Source organism: Engystomops pustulosus, chromosome 11 (assembly GCF_040894005.1).
Source record: "Engystomops pustulosus chromosome 11, aEngPut4.maternal, whole genome shotgun sequence".
NCBI classification, from domain to species: Eukaryota; Metazoa; Chordata; class Amphibia; order Anura; family Leptodactylidae; genus Engystomops; species Engystomops pustulosus.
In genome coordinates, this window is record NC_092421.1 from 56,703,197 (window position 1) to 56,730,165 (window position 26,969).

The following is a 26,969-nucleotide window of genomic DNA, read 5'->3' on the forward strand; positions in this document are numbered from 1 at the left end:
CAATCATCTGATGTATCTAAAACATTAATTTTGTCATGGACAGGTGATTCTGGTATGGTTGAGTTGCATTGATCAGAAGGGTCTGAAGAGGCTACTGTGAACCAATGAGAGAAATCAGAGGTGTATGACATTGTAGATGGGTCATTTTTCTTTTTGTGAGTTGAATCAAGGATACATGGTGTACACTCACCAGAGGCATCTGGATCATTAGTGGTGCACTTAGTAAATGATGGGACATGATAGGTCACATCGGTCGAGTTGATTCTGCAATAACTGGTTGAATCAGTAAAGGATCCGATGGATTGATCCAATGGATTTAGAGAAGTGACACTGGTTGTTTTATCTGGAATTATGTTTGTACACTTATCTGTAGTATTTGTATACATAAAACTGATTTTGCCATGGTCAGATGATTCTGCTAGTGTAGTTTTGCACTGATAAGATGGGCCTGAAGAAGTCATTATACATTGGGTAGAGGAAACAAATGACAAATCAAAAGAATTATTTTTGCACTTGTTGGTTGTATCAGAACAATATGATTTGCATTGAGCAGATGGATCAAGAGAAGTGGTATTGTACTTTAAAGATGAATCTGGCATCATGGTTGAACATTGATCAGATGTATCTAGAGAATAATCTTTGCCCTCATATGGTAAATTTGATAGAACAGTTTTTCCCTGATTATATGACTCTGCAGAGGTAGAGAAATCTGATGATTTGTTTTCCCCCTGGTGGGCTGAACTATGAGATGTTAAATCTGGAATCATGATTGAGCATTGACCAGAAGTATCTAGAGAATTATTTTTTCCTCTATAAGGTGAATCTGAAGTGGTAGGTTTGCATTGCTCCAAAGGATCGGAAGAGGTCTTTGTGCATATCATAGAGGAATCAAGTAGGCTGTTCTTGACGTGGTAAGACGAACTAAAAGATGTTGAATCTAAAATAATGGTTGAACTCTCCTCAGATGGAGAATTATTTGTTTCCTGGTTAAAAGAATCCTTTGTGGTTTCATTGCATAGATCAGATACATCTGAAGAGGCATTTGAACACAGGAAGGAAGAATCAGATGAAATGGTGGCTGTAAATTCGCTAGGTGAATTGTGCAAAGTAATTTTAGACCCACAGGATAAACCAGATGAATTGCTGTTTGACTGATATATTGAATTTTGGAGGGTGGTTTGATTGTGATCATGAGAGTCAAGAGAAGTAAAATTTGTGCATTCAGGAAAAGTATTTTTTTTCAGGTTGGGAAAGGTAGAAAACATAGCTGTGTCTTCACAGGAATGGCCTGATGCAAAAGTTTCGACTGGGTGTGATGAATATGGTATGACACTTGTTAAAAGATTCTTTGAATTAGTTAAATTATATGCGGAATTGTTGGGCAGCTTAGAAGCCTCTATTGATGGCTCAGAAGATCTGGTGGATACCTGTTTGTGATTTGTGTTTCATTAGTCATTATTTTAAGACCTGAACCAATATCCTTGTTGTTTTTGCTTGACTTGGTTGTCAGTATCCTGTTGGGAGTATTTTCAGGGGAGTGTTTATCCATGTTTTGGTCATGTATATGCAATAATTTATTGCCCCCTTCTATAATTGCATTCTCATTTCCCCTAGCATGCTTTTTCTTATTTGAGGAGCCCTGGTCACGAGGGTCACAGACTTCAAAATAAGGTACCTGGTATCTGTCTGTGGGTTCATATTTAACATGATACTCATCAGTCAAATTCACTTGCGTTGTGCCGGCACAGTAGTTTTTTATACTCTTGCTACATCTGTCCACTGTGATTCCACTATTGACAGTCCCAAAATCAGTAGACGTTAGTTCTGGAGAAATGCCATCAACTTCATCTGAATGACAAGTTATTAGTTCTTTTAGTTCAGGTGTTGACTGTGTAGCATCTACGTTTTCAAGATACATGGCTAAATTTTCTCTACAGTTTTGGATTTCAATTGAGTCTTTCTTTTTTCTAGCACTGTTGTTGTCACCACCATGTTCTAAGCTGTCATCTTCCTTCTTTGTGCAAATTTGAGGTTTATATGCTGTGTCTTTTTTTAAAGACAATGCCTTATCTTCTTGTGAAGACAAAATTGCTAAGTTGGGTTGAGTAGATGTTTGGTTTTCCCCATCATAAGGTTCTTTGGAAACACTTTGTGGAGCTTTGTCCCTACTGTCATTGCTGCTAACTTTAGAAATGAATGTAAATTGGGCTGAAGGAACTCTGCTGACATTGAGAAAGCACATACTTGTAATACCACAAATGGAATCTTTTTCTATGGAACTTGTGCTCTCCTCAAATTTTGCATTGATTTCTAATTTCTGATTGTTGTTAACTATTTTACTGTAAACTTCTTCCTTTTGTGTTTCATTGTTCACTGCTTCTCCTTCACAATTTATTTTCTTACACTCTAAGTCGTCCTTTTGTGTTAACTCTTCATAGCAATTATCATCTTTTACAGTAATATTATTATCTCTTGTCATATTGTCTTGTATTTTGCTTTTCCCTTCTATGTCATCCCACACATCACTTTCATATAATGTGAAAGCACTTTGAAACTTTTGGGAACTAGTTGCATGTTGTCCATTTTCTGTATTTTTGAACATCACGGTTTCTTCATCAGTCTTTCCATGATTTCTTTCAGTAGATCCCATCTGGTAGTGGTTCCCAGATTCTAATTTAATCCAATCTACATTCCATACTTTTTTGTACAGTGAAATTCCAATAACTCCAGTTTGTTTCTGGACTCCTCTGCTTTTGTGTTTAGCATTGTAGAGAGATGAATCAGTGTAAAGATCTTCATCATCGTTATCATCTGATTTTCTCTTAAGATTTTGAAAGGTCTCTGAAGTTTCCATACTTTCTTCATACGTTCCATCACTGTAGAGATCAATGGTGACTTTATCTTGAGAGTCTGCTTTACGCATGTCCAGTAAACCTTCCAAACTTGGCCGAACCAACTTGTGTGTTGATTCTGGACTGATGGCTTGAGAAAAGTGTTCCCCGTGAGAATATTTAAGTGGTGAACAACTTAGCTTGTTTTCAGCTAAGTCAACATTGACTTTTGGATTCAAAACCAAACATGTCTCACTGACTGCCGTTTTTATGCCCTTAAGGTGACTTTGTATCTTTCCAGATGGCAAAAGTTCAGCAGTGTTGTCAATATCAGTCTCTGATATTGATTCATGGGCCTCCAAGTCCTGATGAAAAATTTGGCTGCATTCATGGTTGTGGATATTGTTATTTGGTGATTCAATCCTGGAAATGCAAAAGTATTTCTATTAATATAGTAAAATGTTAATAAACACATATCAAGTCTTTAGACCAGGCAAATAAAACTTTCTTTTTTAGTATGGAACAATACTGGTCCTCCTTGAACAGTGAATAACCAAGGCTGCTGACTGTTGTTGACTGGTGTAAACACAGTGGCATAACTTGAGGATTGCAGACAGAGTGGTAGCAACTGGGCCCAAGAGACCTACGGCGCCCATATGGTCTACTTTCCTATATGAGAAGGCTATTACTATAAACAATACAGTATAATTGAGGGCCTGGCAAACATTTTGCACTGGGGCCCCAAAGCTTCATGTTACGCCACTGCGTAAACAAAAATATAAAACACTGAACCCATATATTCAAATTGATCGCAATGGAGGGATTAAGCTACTAGACATGTGTGACCTCTGGTGCTATATGCTTAATCTGGACATTCTATAAAGAGCTCAAGTTGTGTGTGATCTAACGTAATTATGCATAAAAAATCTTCTAACACTATGAAATCAAAATACCAGTTTTAACTTTTCACCATCATATCACCTAAAGTAATAGAACCAGTTGATGAATGTTAAGTGGAATTTTGAACCTGGTTTGTAGTTGCTCCAGTGTAAGGATGAAAGGACATAGAGGTGGAACATTTACAATGTCTCCCACCTCCCTTCAATCACTGTTGACCTTCAAACTAGGAAAAGAACCGACAGGACTTAGAATCAGTTAAAAACTATGAAGATTGAGCAGAAGTGTAAATGGAAATGTCTAATACAAAATTTGTACAAGGCACCCAAATGTAGTGTTTACAGTACTGACCTCTTCATATAGAGAAGAGACACTTATAGGAGCCCACAGCTTCAGCGCCTATACATGACTGCGCTCTCTGCACTCCCTTGAGTTATGCGCCTTTAAAGAGTCATTGAACACCCAACATTACCAATCCAACAATACCATGGTCATGGGCTGAATTCCTACTACTTTCTGTTCATTCTCAACGTACAGGAAATGATCACACAGCCAATCAATCTGGCTGCAGTAGTAAGTCACCTCATACATTGATTGGTTGAGGGGACCTGTATATCAAATGGAGACCACCTACTAGTGGGGACCTGATCAGTCCTGGAATGGGAGTATCAAGGGGTCGATAAAATGATTATTGCTTCACATATGCTGTATAATAATGGTCTCACCTGGCTGTAGACGTCATCTGCTTCACAGATCTTGTGATTGTCTCACTGGGTAGATCTTCAGGAATAAAATCAATTTTTATGTTAATTAAATAACATTAATGGAATAACATTCTCTATAATACTCTAAAGACAGTCCTACTAAAGGTATCCACACTAACAAATACATACACAAAATGCCATAAAATTTGAACGTCTCTGACACTTCCTACAAGATGGCTTACAAGATTGTAATTGAAAAGTGTCTTACAGTGAAAGGTATAGGATGACCATTCACATCCCATTACAGATAACATTAAGTATTTCACTTGGCTTCCTGAACAAACTGAGGTTTTAGCTGAGCAGCCAGACATTACAATACAAAGAGAGCACCAGACAAAAACAAGCTGATGAATTCCATCGTCAGCTCTCCTGGGTCACAGTCTGTGCTGAAGTCTCTGTTTCCAATTCCATCAACCACAAAAAAGCTAATGCTGGACTGTTTGCAAATTATGTAAATAACTATAAAAATATTAGGTCAGATGGGACACCAGGAGGACAATTTAGTGTCAGCAAACAATCCATAAGGATTACAGGGGCAATTTAGTATATTCATACCATAGACGATTGGTATGACGTTACAGAGAGCCCTTAGCAACAAGAGAAGTGTAAGCCATGTGGAGGCACAGAAGGGTATAGGTGCTGATGCAACAAAACAACAAACCTGTTTTTGTTCCTAGGTAGTATGAAGTAGAGGTGTATAGCACTCCTATTTTTAACAGAATTCCCTGCTTGCAACTCATTTTGTTTCCTGAAAAACATCTGTAATACCCATATAGACAGAACGCAGTCTGGACCTGGCACTGCCTGGGCCCCTGCTGGTCGTTACATCCTGATAATTCCAAGCAAAATGGAAATTCCAAGAGAAGGAATCCATTTTTCACCCATCTACTGTGTCTTTGAATCCAGTCTCACTTTTTGCAATGGTATACAGCTATTAATTGCCCTGGTATTGCATGTGTCTGTTTCTTTCTGTAACATTTGACCCTTTTCTGTCCTATCTGATTTAATGTCCCATCTATGCCCCTCAATGAGTTTTTTTTTCTCTGTTCAGAACTTGATCCACATGTGTTAAGTCTCCTAGATTAATTGTTTTACAAGCTAAATTAGGGCCTGGTCTCTTGTCTTCTCTGGGTATAAATTTAGTTGTAGTTTAGGGTGCTTGCATTCTTAGATGCTTGCATTCTTGGTTTGCTTAGCATAATATTCTGCTAAGTATAGTAATATTCTGACAAGTATGGTGCAGTTTGACATTGCAGTTAGACAGGGCAGGAAATGGCAGGGAAAAATTAACAATTATGTTTGTCTAAAAATGTTTTCCATTCTCGCTCTGATTGCTATGCTTGTTTTACTTGCCTACCGTTCATCTATTCCACCAGTAACAACTATCCGTATCAATGCCTCACTTCTTCACTCGCCTTTCTATACCACTCACACACTCTATACGTTATGTAACCAGACTAACTTATCACAGTCTTCTGCTGTGAAGCAAGAAATAACTTCTTATAAATCTCTAAAGCATATTTTGTCTCTTCTCTTTCTCCTTCTGCTTGCTGCAGGGGACATCTCTCCTAACCCAAGCCCACACTCTGCTTATTTTAACACTTCACACAGAAACCCTGCTAACCTTATAAAGATTCAGTGTATCCCCTCTTCTCCTCCTCCATCAGTAACCCCTTTTAAATGTGCCCTATGGAACGCCCATTCTGTGTGTAATAAACTAGAATCAGTTCATGACCTCTTTCTTTCTAAGTCTTTTGACAGGCTTGCCATTACGGAAACATGGATCCAGCAGGATGACTCTGCCTCCATTGCGGCATTGTCTTATGGCGGTTTACACTTTTCACACTGTTCCAGACCTGAGAATCGGCAGGGAGGAGAGGTAGGCATACTCCTCTCTCCACAATGCACCTTCCAGGTCATTCCTCCTCTACCATCTCTTACTTTCCCATCTTTTGAGGTCCACACCCTTAGACTTTTCCGCCCATTCTCTCTTCGTGTGGTTGTATTATACCGTCCTCCTGGCTCACCCTATCAGTTCCTTGACCACTTTGCCTCTTGGCTCTCTCACTTTTTATCCTGTGACATTCCTTTTATCATTGGGAGACTTCAACATCCCTGTTAATACTCCCATTTCCCCTACTGCCTCTCAGCTCTTAGCATTAACGACTCTAGGTCTCTCACAACTCTGCGATTCCCCCACTCATAGTGAGGGAAACATCCTCGATTTGGTCTTCTCCCGACCATCTTCAATATCTAATTTTACCAATTCTTCCTTTCCTCTTTCAGACCATAACCTCCTTTTTTTACTTTCAATAATCCTTCACCTTCTCAGAATCCTTTCACCCATCATTCATACCGGAACCCAGGTGCAATAGATACTCATCAACTCACAGAAAACTTACAGTCTGCACTGTCCCCCAGCTCCTCTTTCACCTGTCCAAACCTGGCTACTAACCACTATAATCACACTGTCAGAAGCGCCCTAGATGAGATGGCACCACTCACTATCCAAAATTTTCAACACAGATGTAGGCAACCTTGGCACACCGAACCAACTCGTATTCTTCAGCAGTACTCCAGGATTGCTGAACGTCTGTGGAGAAAATGGTGCACATCTGCAGACTTTCTACACTTCAAATTTATGCTAAAAACTTATAACTCTGCCCTCCACCTTGCTAAACAGGTCTATTTTACTAATCTCGTATCCTCTCTCTCTAACAACCCCAAAAGGCTCTTTGATACTCTTCACTCCTTACTAACACCAAATGTGCAGCCACCTGCCACAGACCTTGAGGCTGAAGATCTGGCTGCCTGCTTTAAGGACAAAATTGACTGCATTCGTCAGGAAATAGTTGCTCAATCCTCTCACCCCACTAATCTCCTTCCTTCTGGTACCTTATCTTGTTTACTCTGTTCCTTTGAGCCGGTCACAGAGGAAGAAGTGTCCAGGCTCCTTTCCACTGCTCGCCCCACTATCTGCATCAGTGACCCCATCCCCTCACATCTGGTACAGTCTCTCTCCCCAGCAGTCACTTCTCACCTCACTAAAATCTTCAATCTCTCTCTCTCTTCTGGTGTCGTTCCCTCTTCATTCAAGCATGCTGTTGTTACCCCTCTACTAAAGAAATCTTCACTGGACCCATCCAATGCTACTAACTACCGACCAGTTTCTAACCTCCCTTTCATCTCCAAGCTCCTGGAACGCTTGGTCTATTCTCGACTAACCCGCTATCTCTCAGCTAACTCCCTCCTTGACCCCATGCAATCTGGCTTCCGCTCTATGTATTCCACTGAAACTGCTCTTTCTAAAGTCTCCAATGATCTCCTCACTGCAAAATCCAAAGGTGACTATTCTCTCCTCATTCTCCTGGACCTATCGGCAGCGTTCGATACTGTGGACCACCAGCTCCTCCTCAGGATGCTTCACTCCATTGGCCTAAAGGACACTGCACTCTCTTGGTTTTCTTCCTATCTCTCTGATCGCACTTTCAGTGTCTCCTTTTCTTTATCTTTCTCTTCTCAACTTCCTCTCAGTGTCAGGGTTTCTCGGGGCTCAGTCCTAGGTCCTCTTCTCTTCTCTCTCTATACTGCCCCCATCGGACAAACTATCAGCAGGTTTGGTTTCCAGTATCATCTTTATGCTGATGACACCCAGCCATATACTTCTGCACGTAACATCACCCCTACCTTATTCCAGAACACTAGTGAATGTCTCTCTGCTGTCTCTAACATCATGTCCTCTCTCTTCCTGAAACTTAATCTTTCTAAGACTGAACTTCTTATCTTTCCACCATCTACTAACCAAACCACCCCTGACCTCTCCATCTCGGTCTGTGGGATCACTATAGCACCGAGGCAGCAGGCCCGCTGTCTTGGGGTTGTGCTGGACTCTGACCTCTCCTTTTGACCATATATGCAATCTCTTGCTCGCTCTTGCCGCTTGCATCTCCGATCCAGAATCCTACCATTTCTAACAATTGAAACTTCTAAAATGCTAATTGTTGCACTTATTCACTCTCGACTAGACTACTGTAACTCCCTACTTATCGGTCTTCCACTGACTAAATTCTCTCCTCTACAATCTATTCTTAATGCAGCTGCCAGACTCGTCTTTCAGGCCAAACGCTACACGGATGCCTCCAGTTTGTGCCACTGGCTACCTGTCTCCTTCTGTATTCACTTTAAAATAATAACCCTCATCCACAAAGCTCTGAATAATGCTGAACCTCCCTATCTCTCTTCTCTCATCTCAGTCTATCGCCCTTCCCGTGCTCTTCGATCTGCCAGTGATATTAGATTAATCTCTTCCTTAATTCGAACCTCTCATGCACGTCTCCAGGACTTCTCCCTAGTCGTTTCAATTCTCTGGAACGCCCTTCCACAGAATCTCAGACCAGGGCCAGATTAAGGTTGGTGGGGGCCCCTGGGCGCAAAATATGGTGGGGGCCCCCATTGAATGTAGTCTAGACAGGGAACAGCAATCGCTACATACCAGTCCCCAGTATTCACTATATACAGCTCCCCCAGCAATCACTATATACAGCTCCCCCACCAATCACTATATACTGCCCCCCAGCAATCACTGTATACAGCTCCCCCAGCATTCACTATATACTGCCCCCCAGCAATCACTGTATACAGCTCCCCCAGCAATCACTATATACAGCTCCCCCAGCAATCACTGTATACAGCTCCCCCAGTAATCACTATATACAGCTCCCCCAGCAATCACTATACACAGCTCCCCCCAGCAATCACTGTATACAGCCCGCCAGCAATCACTATACACAGCTCCCCCCAGCAATCACTGTATACAGCCCCCCAGCAATCACTATATACAGCTCCCCCAGCAATCACTATATACTGCTCCCCCAGCAATCACTGTATACAGCTCCCCCAGCAATCACTGTATACAGCTCCCCCATTAATCACTAAATACAGCGTCCTCAGCAATCACTGTATACAGCTCCCCCAGCAATAACTATATACAGCTCCCCCAGCAATCACTGTATACTGCTCCCCCAGCAATCACTATATACAGCTCCGCCAGCAATCACTGTATACTGCTCCCCCAGCAATCACTGTATACTGCTCCCCCAGCAATCATTATATACAGCTCCCCCAGCAATCACTGTATACTGTCCCCCATCAATCACTGTATACTGCTCCCAGTAACCACTGTATAGAGCTCCCCCAACAATCACTATATACTGCCCCCCAGAAATCACTATATACTGTCCCCCATCAATCACTGTATACTGCTCCCAGCAACCACTGTATACAGCTCCCCAACAATCACTATATCACTATATACTGCCCCCCAGAAATCACTATATACTACCCCCCAGCAATCACTATATACACCTCCCCAGCAATCACTATATACAGCTCCCCAGCAATCTCTATATACAGCTCCCCCAGCAATCACTATATAAAGCTCCCCAAGCAATCACTGTATACAGCTCCCCCAGCAATCACTATATACAGCTCCCCCAGCAATCATTGTATACTGCCCCCAGCAACCACTGTATACAGCTCCCACAACAATCACTATATACTGCCCCCCCAGCAATCACTATATACTGCCCCCCAGCAATCACTATATACAGATCCCCCAGCAATCACTATATACAGATCCCCCATCAATCACTGTATACTGCCCCCAGCAACCACTGTATACAGCTCCCCCAACAATCACTATATACTGCCCCCCAGCAATCACTATATACTGCCCCCAGCAATCACTATATACACCTCCCCAGCAATCAGAATATACAGCTCACCCAGCAATCACTATATAAAGCTCCCCCAGCAATCACTGTATACAGCTCCCCCAGCAATCACTATATACAGCTCCCCAGCAATCACTATATACAGCTCCACCAGCAATCATTATATACAACTCCCCCAGCAATCACTATATACAGCTCTCCCAGCAATCACTGTATACAGCTCTCCCAGCAATCACTGTATACAGCTCCACCAGCAATCATTACATACAACTCCCCCAGCAATCACTATATACAGCTCCCCCATACATCACTGTATACAGCTCCCCCAGCAATCACTATATACAGCTCCCCCAGCAATCACTGTATACAGCTCCCCCAGCAATCACTATATACAGCTCCCCCAGCAATCACTATATACAGCTCCCCCATACATCACTGTATACAGCTCCCCCAGCAATAACTGTATACAGCTCCCCCAGCAATAACTGTATACAGCTCCCCCAGCAATCACTATATATAGCTCCGCCAGCAATCACTATATACAGCTCCACCAGCAATACTTATAAACAGCCCCACCAGCAATCACTATATACAGATCCCCCAGCAATCACTATATACAGATCCCCCATCAATCACTGTATACTGCCCCCAGCAACCACTGTATACAGCTCCCCCAACAATCACTATATACTGCCCCCCAGCAATCACTATATACTGCCCCCAGCAATCACTATATACAGCTCCCCAGCAATCACTGTATACAGCTCCCCCAGCAATCACTATATACAGCTCCACAGCAATCACTATATACAGCTCCACCAGCAATCATTACATACAACTCCCCCAGAAATCACTATATACAGCTTACCCAGCAATCACTATATACAGCTCTCCCAGCAATCACTATATACAGCTCTCCCAGCAATCACTGTATACAGCTCTCCCAGCAATCACTGTATACAGCTCCCACAGCAATCACTATATACAGCTCCCCCAACAATCACTATATACAGCTCCCCCAGCAATCACTGTATACAGCTCCACCAGCAATCACTGTATACAGCTCCACCAGCAATCACTGTATACAGCTCCACCAGCAATCACTGTATACAGCTCCACCAGCAATCACTGTATACAGCTCCCCCAGCAATAACTGTATACAGCTCCCCCAGCAATCACTATATACAGCTCCACCAGCAATCACTATATACAACTCCACCAGCAATACTTATAAACAGCCCCACCAGCAATCACTGTATACAGCTCCCCCAGCAATCACTATATACAGATCCCCCAGCAATCACTATATACAGATCCCCCATCTATCACTGTATACTGCCCCCAGCAACCACTGTATACAGCTCCCCCAACAATCACTATATACTGCCCCCCAGCAATCACTATATACTGCCCCCAGCAATCACTATATACACCTCCCCAGCAATCACTGTATACAGCTCACCCAGCAATCACTATATAAAGCTCCCCCAGCAATCACTGTATACAGCTCCCCCAGCAATCACTATATACAGCTCCCCAGCAATCACTATATACAGCTCCACCAGCAATCATTATATACAACTCCCCCAGCAATCACTATATACAGCTCCCCCAGCAATCACTGTGTACAGCTCTCCCAGCAATCACTGTATACAGCTCTCCCAGCAATCACTGTATACAGCTCCACCAGCAATCACTGTATACAGCTCCCCCAGCAATAACTGTATACAGCTCCCCCAGCAATCACTATATACAGCTCCACCAGCAATCACGATATACAGCTCCACCAGCAATACTTATAAACAGCCCCACCAGCAATCACTGTATACAGCTCCCCCAGCAATCACTATATACAGCTCCACCAGCAATCACTATATACAGCTCCACCAGCAATACTTATAAACAGCCCCACCAGCAATTACTGTATACAGCTCCACCAGCAATCACTTTATACAGCTCCCCCAGCAATCACTATATACAGCTCCCCCAGCAATCACTATATACAGCTCCCCCAACAATCACTATATACTGCTCCCCCAACAATCACTATATACTGCTCCCCCTACAATCAATATATACTGCCCCCAGCAATCACTGTATACAGCTCCCCCATTAATCACTAAATACATCGTCCCCAGCAATCACTATATACAGCTCCCCCAGCAATCACTATATGCAGCTCCCCCAGCAATCACTATATACAGCTCCCCCAGCAATCACTGTATACAGCCCCCCAGCAATCACTATATACAGCTCCCCCAGCAATCACTGTATACAGCTCCCCCAGCAATAACTTATACAGCTCCGCCAGCAATAACTGTATACAGCTCCCCCAGCAATCACTATATACAGCTCCCCCAGCAATCACTATATACAGCTCCCCCAGCAATCACTATATACAGCCCCCCCCAGCAATCACTGTATACAGCCCCCCAGCAATCACTATATACAGCTCCCCCAGCAATCACTATATACTGCTCCCCCAGCAATCACTGTATACAGCTCCCCCAGCAATCACTGTATACAGCTCCCCCATTAATCACTAAATACAGCGTCCTCAGCAATCACTGTATACAGCTCCACCAGCAATCACTGTATACAGCTCCACCAGCAATCACTGTATACAGCTCCACCAGCAATCACTGTATACAGCTCCCCCAGCAATAACTGTATACAGCTCCCCCAGCAATCACTATATACAGCTCCACCAGCAATCACTATATACAGCTCCACCAGCAATCACTGTATACAGCTCCCCCAGCAATCACTATATACAGATCCCCCAGCAATCACTATATACAGATCCCCCAGCAATCACTGTATACTGCCCCCAGCAACCACTGTATACAGCTCCCCCAACAATCACTATATACTGCCCCCCAGCAATCACTATATACTGCCCCCAGCAATCACTATATAAACCTCCCCAGCAATCACTGTATACAGCTCACCCAGCAATCACTATATACAGCTCCACCAGCAATCATTATATACAACTCCCCCAGCAATCACTATATACAGCTCCCCCAGCAATCACTGTATACAGCTCTCCCAGCAATCACTGTATACAGCTCTCCCAGCAATCACTGTATACAGCTCCACCAGCAATCACTGTATACAGCTCCCCCAGCAATAACTGTATACAGCTCCCCCAGCAATCACTATATACAGCTCCACCAGCAATCACGATATACAGCTCCACCAGCAATACTTATAAACAGCCCCACCAGCAATCACTGTATACAGCTCCCCCAGCAATCACTATATACAGCTCCACCAGCAATCACTATATACAGCTCCACCAGCAATACTTATAAACAGCCCCACCAGCAATTACTGTATACAGCTCCACCAGCAATCACTTTATACAGCTCCCCCAGCAATCACTATATACAGCTCCCCCAGCAATCACTATATACAGCTCCCCCAACAATCACTATATACTGCTCCCCCTACAATCAATATATACTGCCCCCAGCAATCACTGTATACAGCTCCCCCATTAATCACTAAATACATCGTCCCCAGCAATCACTATATACAGCTCCCCCAGCAATCACTATATGCAGCTCCCCCAGCAATCACTATATACAGCTCCCCCAGCAATCACTGTATACAGCCCCCCAGCAATAACTATATACAGCTCCCCCAGCAATCACTGTATACAGCTCCCCCAGCAATAACTTATACAGCTCCGCCAGCAATAACTGTATACAGCTCCCCCAGCAATCACTATATACAGCTCCACCAGCAATCACTGTATACAGCTCCCCCATTAATCACTAAATACATCGTCCCCAGCAATCACGATATACAGCTCCCCCAGCAATCACTATATGCAGCTCCCCCAGCAATCACTATATACAGCTCCCCCAGCAATCACTGTATACAGCCCCCCAGCAATCACTATATACAGCTCCCCCAGCAATCACTGTATACAGCTCCCCCAGCAATAACTTATACAGCTCCCCCAGCAATAACTGTATACAGCTCCCCCAGCAATCACTATATACAGCTCCACCAGCAATCACGATATACAGCTCCACCAGCAATACTTATAAACAGCCCCACCAGCAATCACTGTATACAGCTCCCCCAGCAATCACTATATACAGCTCCACCAGCAATCACTATATACAGCTCCACCAGCAATACTTATAAACAGCCCCACCAGCAATTACTGTATACAGCTCCACCAGCAATCACTTTATACAGCTCCCCCAGCAATCACTATATACAGCTCCCCTAGCAATCACTATATACAGCTCCCCCAACAATCACTATATACTGCTCCCCCAACAATCACTATATACTGCTCCCCCTACAATCACTATATACTGCCCCCAGCAATCACTGTATACAGCTCCCCCATTAATCACTAAATACATCGTCCCCAGCAATCACTATATACAGCTCCCCCAGCAATCACTATATGCAGCTCCCCCAGCAATCACTATATGCAGCTCCCCCAGCAATCACTGTATACAGCCCCCCAGCAATCACTATATACAGCTCCCCCAGCAATCACTGTATACAGCTCCCCCAGCAATAACTTATACAGCTCCGCCAGCAATCACTATATACTGCTCCCCCTGCAATCACTTTATACAGCTCCCCCAGCAATCACTTTATACAGATCCCCCAGCAATCACTATATACAGCTCTCCCAGCAATCACTATATAATGCCCCCAGCAACCACAGTATACAGCTCCCCCAACAATCACTATATACTGCCCCCCAGCAATCACTATATACAGCTCCCCCAGCAATCACTATTTAAAACACCCCCTGCAATCACTGTATACAGCTCCCCCAGCAATCACTACATACAGCTCCCCCAGCAATCACTATATACAGCTCCCCCAGCAATCACTATATACAGCTCCCCCAGAAATCACTGTATACAGCTCCCCCAGCAATCACTCTATACAGCCCCCTAAAATAACTATTTACATCCTCCCTATAATAACTATATACAGTATATATATACAATATATACAATAACTATATACAGTCTGCCTATAATAACTATACACCCCCTATAACTATATAGTCCCCTATAATAACTATACACCCCCTATAATAACTATATACACCCCCTACAATAACTATATACACCCTCCCTATAATAACTATATACCCCCTCCCTATAATAACTATATACACCCCCTATAATAACTATATACACCTTCCCTATAATAACTATTGTGGCAGGGTGTCTGCCACTAGAGAAGCTTTTGGGCATAAAATGTGCATTTTGCCTTATGAAAAGCTGAGTAGAAGACAGACCTGGAAAAGTTGGGTCTGTCTAATTAAGTTAATTAGTTTTCAGCTGGAGGGGCTGCACTAATACATGGGGCAGACTTCACACTGGGCTCCACCCTGGGGAAGAGACAGGCTACGGCAAAGGCCTGTGGAGCGGTGGCAGTGAACTGTTGCTGTGTTTTTGGGGTGGCTGGCAGTAGGCCAGCACCTGGTGAGGTAGGGAACCTCGATGTTTAGTTAGTGCCGGAGAGGCTTAGGTATTATTTTTATGTTTTGAGTTTGTGTACTGCCAAATAAAGCTGGCTGAGGCCAGTCTTTACCTTACTCACATTGTGTGAATTCCCTGTGTGTGCTGGTCGTCTGCTTAGGAGACGACGATCCCCGGAGCTAATCTCCTACATATGGTGGCGGTATGCTGTGGCATGGAAATCAGCACACACAGCGAGATTTAAAGGGCCAGTAACCCTCATGTGAGAGACTGTTGTTCCTGCTGCTGGAGGCGCTGTGGTCACGGGAAGATTTGTCTTGGTGTGAGAGATATACAGAGACTGCTTGTTTGCTGTGGGAGTAATCGCCATGGGTCCGATGGATGAGTTCCAGAGACGCTGCCGGCAGATGATGTGGGAGGACCTTGGAATGCCAGAAGCCATTCGGGTTATGGAGACCCCAACTGCCAAGCCGAGCGGATCCCAGCCGATGGTTCGAGATGTCTGTGATCGGTCTGCAGTTCCTGAGGAGAGGTTGCTATGTGCCGTTGCCGGGGGCAAACGACGGGAGCAGCCTTGCAGATGTCTACGGATGAACCGGTGTGTGGCGGAATGTCCTGCGGCCAAGTGGCCACGTGTTGCAGCGTGTATGCAGCAGCGCAAAGATGTGGTTGCTAGGGGCAACCAACGGCGACAGCATGCGGCTGTGCCATGTGAGGTCAGTGCACCTCATTGTCCTCTGGTCAGGAGACCAGAGAAGTTGCCAGTCAAGACCTGTGAGATGATAGTGGGTGGAATCCCGCTGACGGTGGAACTGGACTGTTCTCAGGATGTCTCCAGAGTTAAACCGGACATCTTATTGTTCCTGAAGTACCAGCCAGGGAAGGGTAAGACTGTCTGGATTGACTTTGAAAGTGATATTGCGATTGTGACACATAAGCTGGAGATTTGTGCAGATCTGGAGGTGGAGTTCATCCTGGGGAAAAACCTCCCTTTTTTCTGGGACTTGTGGGAAAGTATTCCAAGTAGTGGGAATAGCTGCTTTTCCTGGGAGACCCCTCTGACATCGGGTACAGTCCCAATCTCCCCAAAGGACGATCTGGAGAAGTCTCAGCGACCTGAGGTGTTGGTGGGTGGAGTCTCAACAGGTTGCAGTCTGAACTGTGACCAAGGGGTCTTAATCCCACAGAAGGAGACTCTGCCACTGAGACTGATAAAGTCTGATGGACTATGTGATGATGATAATATTTGTGATGCCTTAATTTCTGAAGTTAAACCAGAAAAGTGTAATGTTGTGCATAATCTGCCTCTAACCTGTGATTATAGTGTTAACTGTGATTATATGACACTACCTGTAACATGTGACAATTCTGCAATGCCGATAACATCTGATAGCGTTACAATGTCTGTTCAGAATTATGCAGAGTGTGAACTAGGTGCAGCCCTAGATACTGAGAGAGTTAGCTCAGAGGTGCCCCTAGAGGTTGTGAGTTGTAATGACACAGGTAGCGAGCCTGAGAGGTGTAATGTAGCTAATGGCAGTTCAGATAGGGATACCGCCATAGCAAGGGCAGGTGAAGATAATGAGATCCTGATTGTTAGTGGTTTCCCTTCAGCCCAGAGTTACACAAACAGTGAGTGTGAACAGAGCCCTAGAGAAGCAGCTACTCGCTCAGAACCTGCAGGAGGTGGGGATAGCCTGTGTCAGTCACCTGTGGAGGAGTCTCACATCAGTGTTCAGGAAATGTCAGGGGGAGACCAGACATCTGATACACCTGAGGCTTCTGAGGAGATTGATGTACTGAGTTCGTGTGTGAACAAGGCCAGAAGAAGCATCAATAAACTGAAGCGTCATGTGAATACTGGTTTGCGGAATAACTGGTATAAATGCTACAATTGTCACGTGTCTTATAGAAGAAAAGATGACCTAAAGAGACATATATTACAGAAACATGAGTTGAAGATTGATATCTCGTACTGTCCTTTCTGTGATACAGTGTTTGCAAAGAAAAGTGAATGGGAGGTTCACATGTGTACGTGTTCGGGGAACAAAAGAAAGTGCCAAAATGGTGATGCCAACCTCCAGGTGTGTTCTGTCGTGATGTGGCACCAGAAGTGTCCTAGGAAGGAGACCAGGCGTAAACCAGACCCCTGTACACCTGCTGATGAACCGCAGAATACGCATGATGGCGTGCTGACTGAAATTGTGTGTGAACAGGGTGGAAGCGCCACTCTTAATCATACACCTACGGATGAGGGGACCCAAGATCCCCAGAAGGTGGTGGAACATGTGATGCACCAGCCCTTTGGTAGTTCTGCCTGCAGTGTGGTGAGTGCAGTCTACAACTCTGTGAGGGAAGGTCGCCCATGCATCCGCAGTGATCGTGATGTTGCTGAGAAGGAGGAGAAGCCCTTGACTGACGTTACAGTGACTGGATCAAGGCCTCTCATAGGCATTCTGGAGCCACCGGTTGCCACAAGTAATGACTTTGCTTGCAAAGGTTTGGGGAAACAGGAGTCCAACCTGGCTTTTCTTCAGCAGCCAGCTGGAAAAGCCGTTTTGAAGACAAATACAGTGACTGGTGCCCGAGACACTATTACAGGTGCGATGTCCGGTATATTGGGCTGGGAAGCTGGTGCAGGACAAGGCGGTGTGGGTGTGACTAAGTCTGTAGTCTCAACCGTGATGGCCACCCAAGTGGGATCGCTTATAACCAGTAGCCTGAATACAGTCTTGGGAAAATCCGAAGAATGGGTTGATGGTTACCTCCCGAAGACAGGTGAAGAGCTGTCTCAGCCTGCTGAACCTGTGGAGAAGAGCGAAAGTGAAGATGGTCTGGATGGTGAGAAGTGCCTTGAAGATATACCGGGTGATGACTGCAGTGGATGTGAGGAGACGGTGTCTGATATAATGTCAGCAGAGCCCTCGAAATTCCTACACAGGAAAGACTCGGTGAAGGCCAGCAAGGCGTATGAAGGACTGACCGAGGAAGAGGTCAGCCAGGAACCTAGTGCAAGCCATGAAGAGCTTAAGGCTGCCATTGTGGAAAGTCCATGCCAGGACTTGGGTCCGAAGTCCGAAGTGTTAGCTGGAAGTGATGAGGATGATGCTGATGTTGAGATGAGTTTCACCTACACCGAGAGCGGAGGTTGTGACCTCAGAGGTAGCAAGCGCACAGCTTTGCAGACATGTGACAAGAAGCTCACCAATGTGAATCGTGCCCTGGTTCTGAACGGTAATGCCCCCTTCAATGCCAAAGAAGGTGCCGAAGCTGAAGACTGGAAAACGGGCAAACCCGTGCGTGTCGTGTGCAATGCTAAGGGGAATAAGCACAGTGCATATGCCTCAGTGGATGGTAACCGGTGTGACGGCATCCACAAGGTGATGAAGAGATGGGGCCTAACCATGCCAAGCCCTGAGGGGTATGTGGAGTCTCCAGTAAAAGGCAAGAGAAAGAGGAGAAGAAAATCTATCATTGTTAATAGAGACATGATTGAAGATGATCAGTTGTGTGAAGGAAGAGATGCTGGGACTAATTTTGAGCTGTCTGTGTCTCCTGCAGTTAAGGAAAAAAGCTGTCATTTTCCAGGTATAGAAGATGTAGTAGATAGTAGGGTCTCTGCAGTGCTTTTAGGAACCGTAGGGATTAGACCCCAATATAGGAGCTTTGACCCCGGAGGGAGAATTAAGCTTATTGATCAGGCCTACGGCCTTGATCACAGGGGGAGGATATGTGGCAGGGTGTCTGCCACTAGAGAAGCTTTTGGGCATAAAATGTGCATTTTGCCTTATGAAAAGCTGAGTAGAAGACAGACCTGGAAAAGTTGGGTCTGTCTAATTAAGTTAATTAGTTTTCAGCTGGAGGGGCTGCACTAATACATGGGGCAGACTTCACACTGGGCTCCACCCTGGGGAAGAGACAGGCTACGGCAAAGGCCTGTGGAGCGGTGGCAGTGAACTGTTGCTGTGTTTTTGGGGTGGCTGGCAGTAGGCCAGCACCTGGTGAGGTAGGGAACCTCGATGTTTAGTTAGTGCCGGAGAGGCTTAGGTATTATTTTTATGTTTTGAGTTTGTGTACTGCCAAATAAAGCTGGCTGAGGCCAGTCTTTACCTTACTCACATTGTGTGAATTCCCTGTGTGTGCTGGTCGTCTGCTTAGGAGACGACGATCCCCGGAGCTAATCTCCTACACTATATACACCTTCCCTATAATAACTATATACAGCCTCCCTATAATAACTATATACAGCCTCCCTATAACTATATACAGCCTCCCTATAATAACTATATACAGCCTCCCTATAATAACTGTATACACCCCCTTATAATAACTGTATACACCCCCTTATAATAACTATATACACTCCCCTATAATAACTATATACACCCTCCCTATAATAACTATATACACCCTCCCTATAATAACTATATACCCCTCCCTATAATAACTATATACACCCCCTATAATAACTATATACACCCCCTATAATAACTATATACACCTTCCCTATAATAACTATATACACCCCCCTATAATAACTATATACAGACACCCATAATAGCTATATACACCCCCTATAATAACTATATACAGTTCCCTATAATAACTCCATACAGTCCCCATATGATAACTATATTCACCCCCTCTAATAACTATATACAGTCCCCCTACAATAACTAACTACATACAATCCCTCTATAACAACTATATACAGTCCCCCATAGTAAATATATACAATCCCCCTAAAATAAATATATACAGTCCTAGGTAAAGTAATAAAATTATACTCACGTTCCAGCGTACCCCCGATGCGCGTCGTACTCAGCTTCCCTCGCGGTGGATATCTGCTGCAAACAAAGATGGCTGCGCCGCTAGTGGCTGGGTGCCGCCATCTTTGTTTATATACATTTGGTGGGGGGCCCATCTCTTTAGGTAAACTTATCAGGGCCCTCACTCCTATTGTTCCATATGACTATTTGTAATGTAATATTATATCTGTATATGTCCCCTATGATTTGTAAAGCGCTACAGAATTTGATGGCGCTATATAAATAAAGATTATTATTATTATTATTATTATAAGTAATCGCTGGCCATGTTGGGTCACTGCTACAGCTTGTGATACAGCCATTCAAAGGCTTCTTCTGCCTGTGTTGAAAGACAACAGGAAGTAAGGATTAAGAGGGATCGGAGACAAGTTTTTAATAAATCTGACTGTTGGGGTCGCCATACTGAGCCTTGTAAAATATATATTTTTTATAGCTGGCAAATCACAGTGGCCCAGATTTAGAGTGTTTGCACCAGTTTTCTGTCTGACTTTGCACTGAAAAGAACATGGAAACTGCTTGCACGTGTATTTATAAAGCGTCTGCACCAGTTTTTTGTCCGACAAGACAGAAAAAATGTGCACCTAAAAACTACTGCTTACTCGAAGTTTGCGCCACATTTATCACTGATGTGCGTCAGAATTCTGCAGCGTGAACAAAGTGCACCAAAAAAAATGGTGAGACCTGAGCTCCTGAGCAGTGCAAGGGGCGCCATATTCATGGAGACCGTGCGCCAGTTTTCATGAGTCTTGCGCACTCTGCACTATACACAGGCAAACTGCACATAGTACAGACTAGTTCTGACAAATGTGTAACTGCCTGTACAGAGGTGCACATTTATCTGAATTTAACAATCTAACAATAGCTTATTATAATGTATACTCAATTTGGCAAGACTGAATGTAGGTTGGTGGGACCGCTGGGACATTGTGTATTTTTTCTCTTTACTCTTATGTTAGGGTATAGAGACACTGAGGGTTATCTATCATAATGGGGCAAATTTACTTGTTAAATAAGCAAGAAATGAAAAAGAATCCCAGCTCATCTCTAAGTACACACTGGAGTCGGCACGGCACCCGCCTTGTTTGCATCGAATTCTTTTTCTTGAATGGCAAATTTACTTACCTTGTCCTGTCGCAACCCCCGATTCGGACGGTCCAACGAGGATGAAGTCCGGCGCGATTCATGAAGATCATACGCCCGAGTTCCGGCAGCCATCGATTCCCCGCTGAGGTCCACCGGAGCTCACCTTCTTCTTCCCGGTGTATGTGAGTGCATGTCTTGCGACACAATTCTAAATGTTAAATCTTGCGCGTTGTGGTAGTGTGGTTCCCTACTCGATATGGCACATGTGCAGATATCAGTAAAGATGTGCTCCACTGTATCTGCGAAAGATGACAGCAGAGGCGCGGACAAGGAGTGACCCCTTAAAAGGGAACATGTCACCATGCACCTTTTTGCACTGGATGCGGCAAATACGTATGTAGCAATAAAGATATGCCGTCTTTCCCCCCTGTATCTGCAAGAGGAGGCAGCAAGGAGTGACTAGGAGGAGGGAGGGACGAGTTTTTTTCTTTTCATACTCACTGATGTTGAGTATTTTCCAGAGGAGGTGGGGTGAGGTACTTGGCACCATGAGGAACACACCCCGGGGACCCAGGACACAAGCTGTCAGGGAGCCAGGCAAACTTTAATATAACTTTGTTTTATAAAAAAAGGGTTTGGGGACAAGCTATTTACTGTCTGTGCGATATGGCGAAGGCTCAAAAAGGATGCCTGGTGACAGGTTCCCTTTAAGGGCAAGTTTCTGCATCAGTTTTTGTGAACCAAAACCGGGAGTGGTATAATACTCTTTTATAAAATACTAGGTGTAGCTATATTGTAACTGCTCTTAGCTATAACAAAATAGAATGGGTTAACAAAAAATATTTTATCTGTCTGACTGTCTCTTTCTCTTTCTATGACTGACTGTATTTGTCTCTGACTCTCTCCGACTGTCTCTGAGTGTCTTAACTGTCTCTATGATTTTCTTTGTCTCTGACTGTCTCTGACCGGTTCTGTCTCTGAGTGACTCTGCCTCTGACTTTTTCTGTCTCTGACTGTCTCCATCTCTGACGGTCTCTGACTATCTGTGTCTGTCTCTGATTGTCTCTGTCTCTGATTGTCTCTGACCGTTTTTGTCTCTGAATGTCTCGGTCTGTGTCTGTCTGTCTCTGACTGTCTCTGTCTCCAACTGTCTGTGTCTGTCTCTGTTTATCTGTGTCTGTTTAGGACTCTGTTTTTATCTGTCTCTGACTGTGACTGTCTGAGACCAGGATTGTTGTAGTTGGCCACGGCAACCAATCAGAGCTCAAGTTTAATTTTCTCACAGCTGATCTCTTATTGGTTTCCTTGGGAAACTGGAACAGTTTTACCTCAGACGTTTCTGATACATCTCCCCCTATCTCTGTATCCCTATCCATCTTACCTCACACATAAGCATCTTATACTCATTGCCTATAGTAACCAATCAAAGCTCAGAGCTCATATTAATGACCTGTGGCAGAACAGCAGCCAATCACGGCTCAGCTTCTAACTGCCACAGCAGCAATGGCTCATGTATATGGGGGTTAATAAATGGATTTTGGAAAGTGTGTGTGGGGTGAAAATTTCGGCTCAAAACCAAGTCTATGACGTTCCCTGAGTCACAGAGAGCGGCTGTGTAAAATTTGGTGATTATGAATGCGACTGTGCGGATTCCTTTAGCGGACATACATACTTACACACACACATACATACATACATACATACACACACATACATCCAGCTTTATATATTAGACTAGTATTTCCTTGTACAACCCTTTAAGAAAGCAGTCACCTAACATAGTATGATCAGGACCACTCCCTTCTCATTCTGACGTGAGTCTCATTCTCTTGGCTTTGCTTCCTAACATTAAAGGAAGTGAGTGAAACAAAATCCGTTGAGGAAACAAAATCAGTTGTATAGAATCCAGAATATATTATTCATAGGGAGTCTCCGAAGGTGATATTATATTTCTACAGTTATATGGAGACATATTAAGGCAACCCAAAATGTACCTCATGAATACACTTACATATAAAGCATCCATATTATACACTCATCAACATTGCTGACTCTATCACTGATCTGGACACTGCTGCAGGACTACAACTCTCAGCATGTTCTGTAGTCCTATAACAGGTGGTAAAAACTGCAAATCCTTCAAATAAATCTCCTTCCAAACATGGTCAAGGACTCTGCATAAAACAGGTTACACAGGACAGCGAGAAGCCAGGAGATAACACATACAGATAGCACCTACCTTCACATGTATGGAACGCCATGACTGACATCACGTGTGAACCAGGTCCCAGGTCAGGAAAGAGTCGCCTCCAAAGCTCCTAGAACATTCTTCTTGTCCTTCTTAACTTCTCCAAAACTTTGAGATTACAGTTAAAGTGAGCAGAGATCTTCCTGATTGCTCTGTTTACAAGCTGCATAGAAACTGAAAGTGCCTGTGAGCATGTGCAGATGGACACTGTACATGCTCCAAACTAAGGAAACTTCGACAAAACTTTGGTGTCACTTCTCTAAACTCCCACAGAAACCACACAGCTGATCTGGCAACTATAAGCCTTTCCACTTATAAAAAAAAACATAACATTTTCATAAAAGATTTCATTAACTTACCTTTCCATACCTGTTAGCAAGATCACATGACCCATCAATGCTTCTAGATTCATTGCTAGAGTCTTACAAAATTTGTTTTACTGTTTCACAATGTTTTTATTGAATTTTTAAAAGTTTTCAGGTAGGGTACCGAAAAAAAGGGAGGGGAAAGGGGAACATATAAAAGCTGTTTAACCCTTAAGGACACAGCCATTTTGTAGCTTAAAGGGGTATTCTCGTCTGGGCATTCACATTCAGTTTCATTAATCTGCCATATATAAACATTTCTTCAATTAGATGTTATTAAAAAAATGTTCCTGTGTGAAGATAATTTCTCATAAATGTAGTCATTTTGTCCCTTAGAAACGAGATAGCTTCCTCGGACACGGCCACCTCTGCTGGAGTGATTGCACAAAGAAACAAAAAGGTTTTGTATATGAAATGTCCGGGAGTTACTGCATGTCCTACATCAGTCCTGTGGTAATGATTGCCAAATCCTGGTGGCCCGGCAGGACTCTATAGCCCAAGTCTGGCCACCGCTGCCAGAGTGTGACGTGGTCGTAACCGAGGAAGCTATCTCGTTTCTAAGGGACAGAATGACTACATTTATGAGAAGTTATCTCCACACAGAAACATTTTTTTTTAATAACATCCAATTGAAGAAATGTTTATATATGGCAGATTAGTGAAACTGAATGTAAGTGCCCAGACGAGAATACCCCTTTAAGGCTCAGCCCCATTTTTTTGGATGCTGACATGCGTCGCTTTATATGGTTATAACTTTTGAACTTGTTACTTATTAAAGTGATTCTGAGATTGTTTTTTTCCCCTTCAATTTAGTGGTAAATTTTGGCTGATAAGTTTTGCATTTATTTACAATAAAAAGAAAAATGATGAAAATTTTTTTGAAAAATTAGCCATTTTCGAAATTCGAAATCATCACGTTTTCAGGCAGATAGATTTACCACCTAAATAAGTTGCTGAATAACATTTCCCATATGTCTACTTTACATTTTCATCATTTTTGAAATGTCTGGATAATTTATTTTGATGTCACGCGGCTTACAAATAGATTATTGATTTTCCAGATTTTCAGAATTTACTATTTTGGGGATAAATACAGTTTTGAATGAAATTTTACCAATTTAGCATTAAAATCCCCTATATAACCAACTTATTTTCAAATCTGCACCCCTCAAACTATCAGAAACAGCTTTTAGGAAGATCGTTAACCCCTTGAGATCTTCATAGTAATTGAATCAAAATGGAGGTGAAATTTAGAATGGTCATATTTTGTCGGTTATACGTTCATTTAGCCCTAAAATTTACACATTTCCAAAAGATAAAAAGAGAAAAGCCACCATACAATTTGTTATGAAATTTCTCCTGACTACAGAGACTCCCCACATGTGGACGTTACTTGTTTTATGGGCGCACAATAAGGCGCAGAAGGGAAGGAGCACCCTGCAGCTGCCAGAATTTTAGTTTTCTCATTGGCCAATTTTGTAGGCTGTAAAATGTTAGCTTTTTTGTTATTGGGGCCATGTGATAGCATTTTTTTTGCGGGATGAGATGCTTTTTTTCAGTGTTACCAATTTGGGGTTGGTATCCCCTATTGTTGAAAATTTAGGAACTTTTTTTGCCGTCAATTCTGTACTGGAAAAGCATCAATTCTGTACTGGATTTATTACTGTTTTTTTTTCGTGTTCACCGTTTAGCCTAATAATCATGTTATCTTTATTCTATGGGTCGATACGATTACGGGGATACCAGACATGAATATTTTTTCTTATGTTTTACAAAATTTGCCAAATAAAACCCTAAAGGAGGGGGGTAAATCTATCATGTTTGCATCGCCGTCTTCCAAGTGGCATAACATTGTTACTTTTTTGGCTACAGAGCTGGTTGATGGCTTGTTTTTGCGGGACATGTTGTACTTTGCACCAGTATCATGTTTTGTTGATCACTTTTAATTGCATTTTTTGTGGGATTCAATAGGTAAAAATCCAAATTTTTGGCGTGTTTTAAAAGTTTTTTTTACGGCGTTCATCGTACAGGGTTCAATAATTATATAATTTTATTCTACGGGGTGATACTATATTTGTGGGGTTTGTGTTCTGATTTAGTCTTTTTTGAGCGTTATATGTCTCTTTATATGTTTTGGGGCTTATGGGCATTTTTATTGATTTCTAAACTTATTTTTTATTGAATAACATTTTTTTTTTAACTTTTTTACTTTTTCCACCATGGGACATGAACAAGCAATCATCTCATGATAATACTCTGCAATACTGATGCTGCAGGGGGGAGGGGGTGCTGTGTATTTTATAAGGGGCCAGAATCCTTTTATACTGTGGGGGGTGGGGTGCTGGGGGGAGAGCTGTCTATGGTATACAGTATATTACTAAGCTGGGGGGGGGGGCTGTCTATGGTATACAGTATATTACTAAGCTGGGGGGAGAGCTGTCTATGGTATACAGTATATTACTAAGCTGGGAGGGCTGTATATGGGATACAGTATATTATTAAGCTGGGGGGAGAGCTGTCTATGGTATACAGTATATTACTAAGCTGGGAGGGCTGTATATGGGATACAGTATATTACTAAGCTGGGGGGGGCTGCCTATGGTATACAGTATATTACTAAGCTGTGGGCTGTATATGGGATACAGTATATTACTAAGCTGGGGGGAGAGCTGTCTATGGTATACAGTATATTACTAAGCTGGGGGCTGTATATGGGATACAGTATATTACTAAGCTGGGGGGCTGT

At 43.3% G+C, this 26,969-nt stretch overlaps 1 protein-coding gene across 1 annotated transcript; it reads right to left on the reverse strand.

Annotated features, from left to right (window-relative positions):
- Positions 1 to 1,388: 1,388 nt before the first annotated feature.
- On the reverse strand, positions 1,389 to 24,019 carry LOC140105609 (uncharacterized). The gene is made up of 3 exons (XM_072129604.1): positions 23,850 to 24,019; positions 4,454 to 4,508; positions 1,389 to 3,254 (listed from the first exon to the last, which is right to left on the reverse strand). Exons 1-3 carry the CDS (start codon positions 23,878 to 23,880, stop codon positions 1,397 to 1,399), a joined length of 1,944 nt encoding a protein of 647 aa, XP_071985705.1. The 5' UTR covers positions 23,881 to 24,019; the 3' UTR covers positions 1,389 to 1,396.
- Between the last annotated feature and the right edge of the window lie 2,950 nt (positions 24,020 to 26,969).